A 14,797-nucleotide genomic window follows, 5' to 3' on the forward strand; every position below is an offset into this window, starting at 1 on the left:
CGAGGAATAATTGAGCTCTTTGGAGGCTTGGCCTCTCCATCCTGGCCAGGCTCGAGATGAGGCTTCTCTCTGCTGTGCTGAACGCTCTCGGGAGTGACGTGAAGGTGCCTCTGTGCCTGGAAGTCCCCTTGTGCTAATCAGCAGGCTGGCGTTGGCGTTTCCTTCAGTCCCTAAAACGAGATGCAGATGCGTGCTCTGCACCCAGGGACGGGCTGGACCTGCACGTAGCCAGAAGTGATGCGCTTGCAGGGGCCCTCTGCCTGCCTGGTGACAGCTCAGCCGCTCTGCTGGCCTCTGCCACTGTACCTCGGCTTGATTGAACATATTTCCCCAGTCCTCCAACTTCCCAGCCCGAATTCTGCTTTGCTGTTGCCCTGCTGTGGAGGAATTAGCGTGTCGCTGTGCCTGTCTCACCCCCCAGCCCTCACCCTGCCCTTGGAGAGCCTCGTCCCAGTTGTCTCAGCCTGCCAGCACAAATGGTTGGTCTCTCCCTGTTGCAGGGTGTCCTTGTGCACTGGCATTCGGTACAACAGGGCTCAAAGGGAGGAAAAACACGTAATTAATCAGCTTCTGTTCCAAGAGACGTCGCAGTTCCTAGGTCTGACTTCACAAAACCTGCCAGGGCTCGGTGTAATTGCATTTGCGCAGGGGATTCCAGGCTTTCTAATGAGTTGTAAAATGCATTGTTATGAATCATTCCCAGCCCGGCAGGGCCTGGGAACACACCTCAGGCAGCCCACTGCACCGGGGGCTGAACGAACAGAATAAAAACTCCAGGTCCCAACGAGCTGACAGCTTCGGTACCTGGCCAAAGACAGCAAGCCAGCGGGCAGGAGCAAGGATTAAGGTCTGGCACTTTAACCCGTCTCACTTGTCAGTGAGCAAAAGAAGCATTTTTAGAAGGGTTCCTGCTTTCAGATGCCTGCTGCTTGGCATTTCTGAGAAGCGTGGAGTGCAGCAGGCAGCTCCTGGTGGAGGTGAGCGTGTGAGCTGTGTGACAAGGGGAGCCCACTTGGAGGACACCCCCGGGGTGCTGCCAGCTGGCTGCTCCCTCCAGGACCTGTAGCTCTGTCGTCTCTCGGCCTCTCTGGCTCTCTTCTCTTGGTTTTGGTGGGTTTTGGGGTTGGGTGCTCCTGGAATTGAAGAGCTGCGGGCTGCTGGGGGAGGAGGGTGGTGCAGGGGAAGCACCGAGCGGTTCCTTCTCTGGCCCTTCTCACAGGAGAAGGGAAATACAAGGCAGAAGGCTCTGCGTGCTGCTTTGAGCTGAGTCCTGACTTCACCTGAAGCCACAGAAGGTGCAGAGGGGCCGGGGTTGGGGTTTTCTCTCTGGGCTTTCTCCAACCACCTCCTCCCCAGCGTGAGGGGAGTGGGAAGGCAGCGACCAGGCCGTGTAGATCCCTGGGTTGTTCTCAGGGCTGCTGCTCCGTGCGGTGGGTAACAGCCACCAGAAACCCCCACGGGGTCCCGATTGTCTCCTGGAAAAAGCCTTTGGGCCCTTACCAGCTCCTTGGCGGGCGATCCACGCGTGTTTTCAAGCAGTCCTTCACTTTGTCTCTCTCCTCCTTCTTCCCCTGCAGTCCTTGTGACCCGGGAGGACGAATTCAACAACCGCCTGAACGTCAGAGCCAGCTTCAGGGGCTGCACGGCCCTGCACTACGCCGTGCTCGCCGACGACTACCTGACGGTCAAGCTGCTGCTGGATGGAGGTGAGCTGCAGGGTGCCAGGCCTAGACAAGATGCACACTCCTCCGTGTTCAGGGCTAGATACGATTCACTGTTTGCTTTAATCTCATTATCTTTTAGTCTCTGTGTTCTTAGTCATCTCCAGCTTTTTTTTTCTCGTGGGTGTCCTCGTCTTAATCACCAAGTCTTCCTTTTCTTCCAATGGAAGTGCACCCACTGCTCTCTCTGTGTGGTATTTGGAACATTTCCCCTTTTGCAACGTGCCCTCTACCCATCCGTCATACCCGCCCTGTACCTGTCCTGTGCCTGTGCCCTGTTTTACTGGGATATCTGCTCTGTGGGCAGCAGGGCTCTGGATGGGGACCAGCACGGGGACTGGTGGTTTGGGTTTAGCAATGCAAAATCTGCAGAAATTAACCCGAGCAGTTGTTGGTCCTCCCTGTTAGAGCACGGAGTCCTTCTCATGAATCCTGCCTTACTGCTCTCTCTTACGTACCCATGACTCTAGATACAGATCCAAAGAGAGGGAAATTAATGGGTTATAGGGTAGTTCAGGCTGGAAGCAACCACGGCAGGTCAAAGCCCCAGTTCAGAGCTGTGAAGCCACACCAGCCGGGTGCTGGGGACCTCCATGGACGTGGCACAGCCTCGCTGGGCAGTGCTGGGCTGGCCTCGTGGGGAAAAAGCTCATCAGCAAAAGTAGAGGAAAAGAAGAAGATGCTTTTAGCCAACAGAGATGTGCTGCCATGACAACAGTTTTTTATATTTACCCTCCTGCTGATCTTTACCAGGATGACATTTGCTTCTTTGTTCCTCTGCCATCCAGACCCAGAGTGTGCTGAATGAGTACCTGGGTGTGCACGGTGCTGGTAAAAGCTGCATCTGCCCATGGTGCACCTTGTTCTGCGGACCACAGAGCTAGTGAGTTCTGCTTGCCTCCAGATTTATGCCCTTCGTCCCTGCCATTCCTCCTACAACAATTTCAGCTCCTCTCCTCCCCGTGGAGGCACCCAGGGTACCCTTGAGCAGCAAGCAGCAGCGCTGTGCCTGCCCTCAAGCGTGTGCTTGCGTGAGGGCTGCGTGCTGTCAGCCTGTCCCTGCAGTGGAGAGACTCCCTAGCATCTCTCGAGCCCGATGCTGATCTCACAGACATTTTAGGAATGCCGTGGTCTCTGCGGTGTGGGTGTCTCAGGGGTTCAGGGGTGAATTCTCGGGAAGCAGGCAGGCAGATAATTGGGTGACGTGTCCACATAGGGCTCATTCCGTAAGAAATGAGCTAAAAAAAGCTAAAAAGATAATGGGAAGTAGCATCCGTGCAAAGTAAACATTCCCAGAAGAGATGAAGAATTAGTGTAGGAACATTGAGCCTCGATACTCATCTATATGTACACTTATTATCTTTCACAAAGAGAAAAATAAGACTGAAAGTCAGAAATTCAGAGCCACTGAATGCCACGCTTAACTCTGGGTCAGGATTTCTCTCTGGATACCACCCCCCTATTTCTTGGCCATGAATTAACCCCCAGAAAAGAGGCACGGAAAGAAAACCTACTGCAAATGGGTTTAACCCAGGTTCTTGAGGTTTGCTTGCGGAGAAGGGAGCTCAAAAATCTGCCAGCTGCTCTGTCGGCTGTGGGAGCGTGTGCTTGTGGTGCCTGGGGAGTCCTCAGACTTCTTGGTGTGTGGCTCCGTGCTCGCAGCCTGTGCAGACACCTCCTGAGCACCCAATTTTGGGATGCCCGTGGGAGGAAGGGGGCAGAATTCCCCCTCGGGTGCTGGGGAAGCTGTGAGTGCACGGACCGGGAAGGGCCGTGGTGGTGAACGCAGCAGGCAAGGGGGGATCTGGGGTGCTAGGAGGGAGGCAGCGTGGCCAAATCGCTCGTCCTGGCAGTTTTGGGAGCAGGGCGAGCCTGGGGCTCGTGGGGCTGGGGAGTGGCTCGGAGGTGAGAGGCTGTGGGTTTCAGCAGGGCTCTGTTCTCTCTAAAAACACCTCAAATGCAGGCGTGGACTCAGGACAGGAGGAGCAGTCCTCTGTGAAGCCGGCACAGCGCTTCGCAGCAGCAGGGATGTGAGTGTGGTGGGCACAGTGCTCAGAGAAGACGATGGCAGAGCTGCCAGCAGGAGGCTGAGAGCTCTTCATCAGCATCTTGAGTCCAGGCTGGCAGCCACCACCTCGTACCACCCAGGGAAGGGCTGAAAGAAGAGTTTTTCCCAAGATACCTGGGTGTTCTTTCTGCTTCTCAAAGTCTCCATGAAACACGGGTGCAAAGAAGTGAGGTTAGCACTGAGGAGTGTAAGCCATCGTGGATAAATAACTGCAAGCAGCAAGGCCAGCTCGTGTCCCTCTGTCCCCTGCTCAGCTGTCGGAGTGCTGCTGCCCTGTGCGGGCCTCTTTTGATGCAGAGGGCAGTGCTTTTGGGGTGAAAGCTGGTTCTGTTTGTGGGCTTCTGTGCCGGAGCCACCGTCCTCTCCATCAACGACCTCTTCTGCTGCTCGGCGCTCACAGAGAGGTCTTTGTTCCCGGCAGTGTCTCAGCTCGGAAGAACTCACTTGGATCTCAGAAAAAAAAAAAAAAAAGCACACAACAATCTGCAGGATTGGGGTTGTTTGAGTTCAACTGAAGGGACCGAGTATAAAATCAGAGTGAAATGCTGAATTTAGCCAGCCGTAGCACGAAGGTTTGAGATCCTCATCCGCATTCTGTACCCAACCCAGCCCCGTGGAGATCCTCCTGGACACAGACTCAAGACAGAGACACAGACTTTGTGCTAAGAGTGCATTTCCAAGTGCAAACCAGCATCTTGCAGAGACACAGGCATGTCTCAGTGCTCGGACACGGGGAAGAGCAGTCCACAGACACGATTCTCCGCTCGGTGCACGATGTGCCAGACCACACTGAAGTCCTTGTGGGATCCGAGGCTAAATTTGTCTTGTTCTTCACATTAACCTGCCTTTGCCTGTCCGTGCAAACTTCCATGTACCCTCACAGTTACGCCGACCACTTGTGATGATTTAATCCCAGCCGTGTCCCCTCTCACCAGGTGAATTCCTGGGGGCTGGCGGTGCTGCAGCCGCCCCTTTTCCCCCTCCTTTCAGCACGTCCCGCAGGCAGAAGGGCGATTTCACGACGGGCGCGTGGCGTGACGCCGGGATTTCGTTGCTCTGGCTCGGGGTGCTCCCCTCCTCCCCACTTTTGGGCAGTGACAAAGCGCCGGGCCGGCCTTTTGGCTCGTGTAATCCGCGCTGAATGCGGGGCTGCGAGGCCGAAGGTCTCTCGGAGTGGAGATGGAGCACCTTGCACAGCCTGCCTGCCGCCGGCCCTTTGTGAAGATAATTCCCCCCAGCGCCCTGCCATTGACATCTGAGGGGAGGACGTTTCCTGTTTGCTGACATGGAACAGGCTCCCCTCGCTCCCTCCTTTACACTTCCCTACACCTGCCTTTTTACTGAGTGGCCATTTACTCTCCCCAACACTTCCTTCGCTTGGTGCCCTGCCCTCGGGGCCAAAGCCATTAACTGCCCAGGCCCCTCTGTGCTCAAACAACCACCCCGTTGTGCGGCACCGTTTTTTTAAGGGAAGCCCCCCCCGTGTGCCTCCCCCTCGCCCCACCTCCCTGGCCTTTTGTGGCCTATTCAGCGACTCACTTGACCCCTCCAGGACCTTATCCCCTTGTGGTCAGCATGTGTGTGCCCAGCAGACCGCGAGACGAAGTCGCTGCTCTGTTGTCCTTCGGGGCAGTTGCTGGTGACATTTCACAGGCTCCTGACCTGAGCTGACACCATAAAGATCAGCGTTTCTGTGGAGGAGTGGGTGGGAGCTCGCTTCGACCGCCTGCACCAGTCGCTGCTCCAGGCACGATCGATTTTGGGGGCTTTGTGTGCGCCGCCGAGGAAGGAGAGGCAGGGTCTGCAGGATGGAGGCGTCTTGGTTTGGAGAGGGAGCTTTGAGAATGTCTCCGTTTAAATCTGCTGCACGAAACGGCCCCTGCTAAAAGCTTCTGCCTCCTGCCACAGAGCTCAGCCTTCCTCTGTCAGCCTTCTGAGTCCGATTCTGCTCCGGAACCTCTTGCCAAAATGCAGGTAGCCCGAGATGCCCAGGCAGGCGCTGTTCAGATTCACCTGAGAGCGCAGAGGTCTGGGGGGGATCTCGGTTCCTGTGGCCCCCACCCCGTGCCCGTAAGCCCAGTGGCTCTCTTCCCACCCTCGTAGCCACGGGCTCTCACCAGTAGTCAAACCAAGCCTCGCTGGTGGCTCAGGCTGCTACCAGCCCCTTGCCCTCCAGCACAAATTCAGCAGCAGCTTTTCGGAGCGAGTACCTGGTACCACTTTATTAGGCTAACGTGGGAGGAAGGATTCAGGTTTAAAGGATTCTCGCAGTCTGAAACCCGGCACGGGAACAGCGAGGCTGTGAGGGGCTGAGCCTAGCCAGGGGAACGGAGCAGAAGGAGGCTTGTAGGAGCCTGAAGAAGTTCACCAGGAACCATTTGTCCCTGTACAACTCTTGACTGGTCTCTCCCTGGTTAAATCAAGCCCGATCTGCTTGCTTTTGTTTTAAAGGGTGCCTGGCCCAGCCCATGCATCAAGCTCTCATTTGCTGTTGAGATATCGTGCAGCTGATGGCCAGGGTGTTAGTCCTGGTGTGAACAGGAATTGTGGCATGGAAAGAGAGACAAGGAGGGTGCTAGGAGGAGAGTCCTGTTTCCCATCAGGGCACCGGGGTGCTGTAGGATCACAGAGCCATAAAAGCACCGAGGCATCCCTGGAGGTCAGCTAAATCCAGCCCGCTGCTCGAAGCAGCATCACTGGAGCAGCTCTGCGTTTGGTTGGGCTTTGAGTGTGTCAGGGAACCGACACTCAGAGACCTCTCAGCAGTGCAGGGAGGCTGAGGCCAGGTCACAGAATCCCAGAACCATCGAGGTTGGAAGAGATCTCCAGGATCACCTAGTCCAGACTCCTGCTCGAGTCGATCCATGCTGCCTTGTCAAGGGTGAGTGATCTGGTGAGCTCTGTGAGGGATCCAGTCAGCTCTGCACGCAGCTGTAATTAAAGGAGAGGGGACAGGGGGGAGCAGAAAGAAAGAATGCGCGTTTATGAAAACATTTTAGCTGCAGCTGCAATGACCCAGGCTTCAGAACTCCATTTGGCAGTAAATTTAACACAGGGCATTTGTTGGTAATGCTCCACGCTCACCTGTGAGATACACTAATTGCAAGTGTTGTAAGCAGGATGAACGATAGGTGAATGAGTTACTGAGCTGGCATGGCAAGGGGTGCTCTTCTGGCGTCAGAAAGTGAAAGTGTGTGTGGTATTACCAGGAGAATTCAGGTTGTAGTTCCAGCTGGCTTTCCTGTGGTGGAAATCTGCATGATATGCCTTAGACCCAAGGGTGTTTGCAGCTTTTCCTCGAGGGAGAGGCTCTGTTCCTGAAGCGAGAGGGTGAAGGACATCACCAGACCCTGAGCGGGGTCATCCAGTTCTCTGCACTCAGTGGGGTCACCAGCATCAGCAAGAGAAAACCGGGGTGACTAAACGAGGAGCTGAGGAAGCCAAGCTGGCAGAGATCCGTTACGCTGACACTTTTCTAATAGATGGATCCCAAAAAATTTCCAGCCAAGGTTCAGGTACAGCTGAATTTAAACCCACTGACAAATTGTTTTTTGCTTGGCTCTGTTCAGCCACAGAGATTGCTCAGGGTGCAGAGCGCTGCGCCAGGGCCCAGAAGAGCCTGCAGCAGTAGTTGGTGTGCTTGAACACTTCCAACACGAGCTGCTTCCCTTGGAAATCACATTTTTCAGAGCTACCTTGGCAGCTTTTCCTGTCTCACCCTTTAACTCGATCACTGCCGGCTCTGCCTCTGCCACCTGGGATCAGCCGGGGCTGTGGAAGCTCCAGTGGCAGGGGTAGAGCAGGGGAGAGCAGCTCAGGAGCCTGCTGTTGGTTTAGAAATGCACCCCGTGTCTGCTCTGGGAGGTTGTGTGCTCCTCCTGAACGCCGGCGTTGCTGCAGCTCGGGGTGGGGAGAGGAACAGCACGGGCTGCTCGGGTTCGGCCTCAGATCTCCCAGAGTTAACCTGCTCATCTCGGGAAGAACAAGGCCATAATTCAGTCCCGGTGAGCAAAAGCAGGCCGGTTTGCATCCTAACTCTGCCCCTGCTGTTGGGGAGCCCGCAGCAGCCTCAGAAAATCCTCGTGCAGGGAGCATCCCTGCCCTGCACAGACCCACGGGCACCCCGCAGAGCCCCAGCCCACGGCACCAGCAGGAGCTGCCGAGTCCTCTGAGCTCCTGCGGGTTCCCCAGAGGACACCAAGCCCTCCCCTAGCCAGAGGTGGCAGCGAGGCATCGGGATGGGTGTTTTGGAGAGCCCCTTGCCCGGAGGCCCCCCCAGGATCCGTCCTGGTTGCAGGTTTGGCTCGCACAATGAAGGCGCTGCCCCAACGCAGCCAGCCCAGGCCAGCTGCTGCGCAAGAGTGCCTGAAAGCCTCCCTCCCTCCTTCTCCGTGCTCATATTTACAAGGGAATGTGATAAATTCCGTATTGATTCCTTCTGTTGCACTGTAAATTTTGCAAAAGATGATTAAATAGTGCAATAGAGTCTGCGAGCACCGTGGCTCAATATGTTCTGGGCCGGCGTATCGACCCCCTCCATCCGACGGCAGCAAGTTCCACTCCCAGCCGCGCCAGACCAGTAATTAAAATCCTGTGAGACTGGGATTTAAAAACCAATCATAGCACGGCCCTGAAGCTTCTAACATCCCACCGTGGCGAGAGCAATAAGGGTAGGAGTGCAGGCACATTTATGTCCGTGTCGGAGTGCTTAAGAATAGTTTCCCCACAGGGCAGGGGAGCAAACAGATCCCTCCCTGAGTGTTTCTGGGCACAAAACTCCGCAGTGACATAATGTTTGTCGTGAACTTAATGGCTCTGCACACGTGTAGACGTATGGAGAGGTGAGGATCCTTTGGTTTCCCTTCCCATCCTGTTACCTCACCAAAAAAAAAGGGTAGGGAGGATTGTTCTCACACCCAGGCACCAAGTAGGCAGAAAACAACATAGGTCAGGATAAGGGAGGGTGGAAAGGAGCAGGTAGGGCAACTGGTTTTAAGAGGGATCACCAAGGATAGAGGTTTTTTTGAGCCCAAACTTCAGAGTCCAAGTGTCTGAGCCCTTCCATACCCTGCTCCTTCCTGGGCATTGCTGGAGAGGGCTGTTTGAGAGCACTCTGGATTTAAATCCCCAGGAAAGTTGAAAATGGTTTTGAGGTCAGATTCAGCTACCATTCTCCATGCCTTTTTTACCTCAGCTATGTCAAATTTTGTGCTCAGAGTGCAAAACTTGCAAACTTGGCTCCCTGTCTTCGTCCTTATCCTGAGGTCTGCGTCTGGAGGTACCCAAAGCACTGCGCACATCATCTGCCAGCCACCCTGGCCCACGGAGCTGCAGGAGGGGACATCCCCGTGCGCTCAGATGGGCCGTGGCACTGGGAAGGAGACACCTGGGTTTGCTTTCTGTGCTTGCACAAATTCTGCTGCGGGCTGGGTGTGCTTTACTTCAGGCTGGGAGTGTGTGGAGGGGGGATCGGGTACCCCGCCGTGCTTAAATGCTAAGCACAAGCACCGTTCAGTGAGATACCAGGAAGAAAGGAAATCCAAAACAACACGTTTATGTTGAAGACACATTAATTTATTTTTTTTCTCTTTCTGTTGCAACCTCCCCATGTGCCATGCATCTGTTTTATGCATTCAAAGAGAAATCCAGTCCTGTGCCGTTACTGCTGGGGGGTCGGTCCTGGCCAGGTTGTGCCTGTGCGCTGGGCACAGCTCTGCTGAGTTCCACTGGGGTCCCTAAAAGCAGATTTAAGCCGCTCTGGTTGCCCTTGCTTCAGCAGGGCTTGGCCCAGACATCCTCCAGCTCCCCTCCAACATCCACCGTGCTGTGCTGCGGTCATCCTGCTGAATTCTGGCATTTCATACCGGAGTGAAAATCTCTGGGCAGGAGTCCACGCAGGCACTAGCCTTCGTCACAGCACCGAGCAGCCTGGAGGAGACGGAGTCATTGCGGAGGGTTTGATGTGAATTTCAAGCAGCGTTCTGCGTTCTGTACCCTGGGAGCTGCCGTGTGTGCGGTGCCGCCTCGTGTGTAGCCTCGTCTCACCCGCCAAGGACACCAAGTCACCTCCAGGATGCGACGTGGGCTGGGGTTTGGGAGACGTGGGGCACTCCCAGCTGTTCTGGTGTCCCATCCCCTCGCTGTCCTCACCCCATACCCACCTCCTTGAGGCAGGGCGCTGCTTGCTTGTGCCTGAGGACGCAGCGAGGGTGGGAGCACACAGGGAGCCACGGATAGGAACGGTGCGTAAGAGAAACCAACTAGGTTGCTAGCAGCACCAGGACACTTCCCAGTCTGTTTTTTCTCCTTCCCGAAGCAATTCTCACCTCGATGCAGCAGAAAGTTAATGTTTCACAGACCTGATCATGGCAACGCCAGGTTCTGATGCCTGCTTTCCTGCTGGGAGGTGGCTCCGTGCCTGTCACTGCGCGTGCGCAATGCCGACTGATTTTTCCCTCTGGGCACTGCTTTACATCTATGAGACGAGTTGGGTTTCACTCCCAGCTCATCGCTGTGTGTCAGGAGGCTCTGATCAGATCGGGTTTGGTGGTCATCGTGTCAGTGTTAGCCCTCCTTCCTGGCAATTCGCAGGTGCCCCCAGACAGCCTCCTTTCCCCGAGGACACCAACCACTGGCTCTCCTTCTCTCATGTGCTTTGTTTTCAGAGGTTAAGTCATTATTTATCTCTGGGGAGCCTTCTAGGAGAGGCCTGCTGCTTGGGTGAGGAGCATTGAGGCTCTCGGGCACTGCTCAGGTCCCACAGCCACCAGCAGAGGTGGCAGCAGGATCTGGGGCTGGGCGTGGGGACACACGGGGGTAACACTTCTGCAAAGCAGCCTTTGGACATTTCTTCATAAAACCTTTGAGCCCTTGGGTTACATCTTGATCAGCTATCGAACCTCACGATCTCTGGCTGCCGTCCAGTTTCTAATACAGTTAAAAAGAGTTGTTTTTTTTTTTTTGTTTTATTCCTGAAGCAAGGGCTTCTTTTAAATCCTTTTTGTCCTGCATTAGTGTATCTTTGCATTTAGCTTCCTAGAGCAAAGGCTCTGCTCTGGTTTCCTCATTTCGCTGAAGGGCGGTTCCTTTTTAAGATCATAAATTTTCCCATTTAAAGACTTTTTAACAAATAGCATGATGTTTTTGGAGCAAAACTCCCGGGCGATGGATTCCTTGCAGGAGTTTGCTTATTAGGAAGTTAAGCAGGAGGCAGTGTCCTGCTGCAGCGTGCTGCGTGGGAGCTGAGGTTTGGGAAAAGCAAGCCTTTTGCTCCATCCAAGGCTGAGCTCAGATTTCCTGTCTCATGAGCTCTCTGGCTTTGGGAAGCAGCTCCTGGTCCCTGGTTCGTACCCGTTTATCCATTTATTCCTATCGTGCTTTCTGCCTTGCAGTCTCTGTGTTTTTTTCTTAGCATTCCCTGTCCTCCAGTCTCTCAGAAGAGTAATCCTGCTACTGTGCTTCCCCTGCTCAGCCAGGACGTTTCATTCTGCACAAATCCCGTGTCACTGGCAAGTACAACCAGCTCCTTTCTGTACATATTTATTTGTCTCCAGCCTTTCTTTAATACGTAACAGCAGTGCTCCACCCACGGGACTTGGTCCTTCACTGCAGTACAATTCACTAGCACTCAGCTGTCCTGACGTCATGTTCCTGCCTGCTATTTCCAGGCTCCTCTAAAGCATGCACAGCCTAGATTTGGACTTTGCTGCTGTTATCTGTGTGGAAGCAGAGGCACTTCTCTTCTGGTCTGGTTCCCAAGGTTTGGGAGCGCTGACCCAGCTGCACCTCAGCGAGGACCTCTCCTCCTTGCTGGTTCTTACCTGCTCCTCCTCAGGAACTTCAGCTTTTTTTCTGGTGCAGAGGGATCTCCTCACCACGAAGGGCTCTCCCTGCTCCAGAAACACCTCTAGTTCTTAACCAAATCCGAACCTTTCCATCCTACATCCCCTTCTCAGCCTCTCAGCTGAGGCACCGGCCCCTTCTTTGTTCGTGGATGCGTTAAAATTTATTAAAAACCGCACAGTCCTGGGAGCAACCAGGTAAATTTGTGAGCACAAATCCTCAAGAGGACGGGCTGCCAGCATGGTTGGTTAAGGCACGAGGCGTTTTTTTCTTTAATGCAGGCAGATGCAGAGTTCTGCATGCTGGGAGAGGAATTACCGACCCGTGGGGAGTGGAGGCTCTGAGGAGGTGTGAGTCCCAGCCAGAGCAGCAGGGAGAAGCAAGGGGAGAGCTGAACAAAAGCAAAATGAGCCAGGCCAGCCCCAGGGCAACAGTCAGAGGGTGAGGGAGATTTTAGGCAGGACAGGCAGGGCATGAACTAAGGCGTGATGCTGGATGGATGCATATTGGAGAGGCTTCAAGCACGAGGCTGGACCAGCAGCAGGAGGAACGAGGGGCAGCAGATGCTGATCCCAGGAGCTCCCGGCTGTGCCTGCTGCCCTCCTGGGGCACACATTATCCAGCACTCAGTTTGGTGGCACTGACGCAGACACAGACACAGAAATCCTGCAACATCCTGAGCTTGGGAAGCCAGCAAGAGTTATTCAGGGGCAAGGATGGCATTTCACAGCACACAGCAACCTTCATCTGCATGTGTCCCTCTCTGCTGTAGTGTTTTTGGGCTGATCTGCCAGCCTCCAAGCAAGTTCTGTAACGTGGCTTCTCATTAAAGCGATGCTTCGTCCGGTGATGGAAGGAGAGAGGACTCGAGGAGCTGTAGAAGTGAATTCAGAAAATCCTGCTGAACAGAACCGGGTGGTATCGCCGCAGCGAGGCACAACAGCACCTTGGGGATCTGCTAAAGGTTTGGTACCTCGCAGTCAGTGCCTGTGGTATCATCACAAAATAAATGCTCACATTTTAACGAGTCGCTGATGAGCGATTCCAGCTGCTCAGCGTGGTGGATCCGCAGTCCTCAGCTATGTTTCTAACCCCTTCAGCCAGCGAAATGCAGCCTGCCTGACCAGCCCTGCTCTTCACCCAGCCTTGCAGTGTGGGTTCTGCCCCTGCCCATCCCGTCTGTATCCAAAATTCTGCAGTTTGCTGCCCTCCTTGTATCGCTGCAAGGATTTTTGCTCTCTGCTTTCTAGCTCGGCAGCCATTTGTGGTTTTTATTGATGTCTTTAGCATCACTTCTGTCCTGCACCTCTTCATTTTTGGCTCATGTTGATTCTTCTCCCACCCTCCCCGGCCTGTCCGTATTGCTTCGGGGTCCGACTGCTGTCCCTGGAGAAAGAGGGTCTGACACCTGGGGGCAGGCTGCTGGGATTTCTGTCCTTCCTTGAGAATTCCCACTCATCTTTCACTCTTTCCTACTTCCCTTTTTCCTCCCCATTACTTCTTTACACAACTTTTTCAACCCGGTGAAGGCAGAAGCCTAGATGTGCAGGGATGTGCACCGAAGCCTGAAGGTCCGCTCGTACCCAGTACCTTTGGAGATTTTGTTCTTGGCCTTCCCTTGGTGAGATTTGAGGCTGTTCCTGGGGCAGTGTGCATTCACGGTGAAATTCAAGCAGCTGGGGAGATTCTTTTGAGCTGGTAGCAGGGGCTGAAGGTGGCTGCCAGCGAGTGGAGCGGTGCCCGGTAGCACGTCCCTTCCATCCACCGAGGGATCGGCCAGAAAAAGGGTGGCAGGAGCCCAGGCTGTGGTGGCAGCTTCCCTATTAACAGTGTATGTTAAAAGGTGCTTGTGAAACGCGTGTCGTATTGATTTAAAAACAGGTTTACGTGTCTGGAAAAGGGGGTGATCATGCTAATCCAATCAGCGCAGGCTCGGGAGGACAGAAGTCCTTTTATATTACCTTAACTAGCCGCGTGGAGCAATAACAATGTCATCCCTTGTCAAAGCTGACGCCTGATGACATTCTGCAGTCCCCAGCAGGTGATGCGGGCTGCCTCCTCTTGGTGAATCCCAGGCTATTTCGGTGCTCAGACGGGGCCGTGGAGAGGTGTAACCGAGGTGGCAAATTGCATTTAGCACACCGGGGTCGTGCAGTCCCTCCCCGGGCCTGCCTGCCGCCCAGAGCCCCTCTGGTTCGAGGTGATGTCCGTGTGCCCATCCCCAGCAGCATGCCCACTCTCGGTTTGAGGATTTCCAGTCTTTTTTTCCTGGGATTTAGTTTCCTTCGCCAATTAGTCACCCTGGTTTTTCCCCCATTAGACGTGGACAGGGTCCTGCAGGGGGTGCCACGTGGGAGCGGGGTGCTCCCGGCGTGCAGAGGGGGTGTTTGCTGAGCCAGGGCAGAGGTAAGAGGCAATCCCTGAGGATTTTCTATCCCTCCTGTGGCTCTCACACCGTGCTGAGGATGGGCTGTGTGCCCCGGAGGGACTGGAGAAGTGACACAGAGAGATGGCTGCAGGATCAGGCCCTGGCTGGGAACCTTAATTATGGGCCAGCTGGGATAGGGAGCAAGGAGGGAGGACACAGAGCAAGGGCTGAGGACAGGGGGCAAGGATGGAGGACAGGGAGCAAGGATGGAGGATGGGGAGCAAGGAGAGAGGAAAAGGAGCAAGGATGGAGGATGGGGAGCAAGGAGAGAGGACAAGGAGCAAGGATGGAGGACAGAGGGCAAGGATGGAGGACAGGGAGCAAGGGAGAGAGGACCGGGAGCAAGGATGGAGGATGGGGAGCAAGAAGAGAGGATAGGAAGCAGGGAGAGAGGAAAAGGAGCTAGGACAGAGGACAGGGAGCAAGAACAACACCATGGTGGGGTCCCAAACTGCCTCTCCCCAGAGGACCCCACCCGATGCTGCTGGTCCCCCCGCTCCCCCCGGTGCCGCCGCGGCGAGGATGGGTCCCCGCGCCTGGCGCGTCCCGCGCTCTATTGACAGTTATCCGGAATCCGAAGGAATTCAAGACAAATTGTTAAGAGGACGGAGTTAATAAAATTTGAAAAATTGAGGCCTGTCACTCCACTAAACTTTGTTCGATACCGCTGACAGCAACATATTTCCCCAATGAGTGACCTTCCGCAGCTGCTCCAGCTAGGCGCCGCCGCGCGGGTGC

General features: G+C 54.8%; 1 protein-coding gene across 1 annotated transcript in view; it reads left to right on the plus strand.

The window, feature by feature from the left end:
- CLPB (caseinolytic mitochondrial matrix peptidase chaperone subunit B) overlaps window positions 1–14,797 on the plus strand; it is a 65,550-nt gene that overhangs the window by 23,093 nt on the left and 27,660 nt on the right. Inside the window, exon 5 of the mRNA XM_032207476.1 lies at window positions 1,578–1,706. Within this exon, the coding sequence (XP_032063367.1) occupies window positions 1,578–1,706 (129 nt within the window). The remainder of the gene's footprint in view (window positions 1–1,577; window positions 1,707–14,797) is intronic.

This window comes from Aythya fuligula, chromosome 1, assembly GCF_009819795.1.
Source record: "Aythya fuligula isolate bAytFul2 chromosome 1, bAytFul2.pri, whole genome shotgun sequence".
Taxonomy (NCBI): Eukaryota; Metazoa; Chordata; class Aves; order Anseriformes; family Anatidae; genus Aythya; species Aythya fuligula.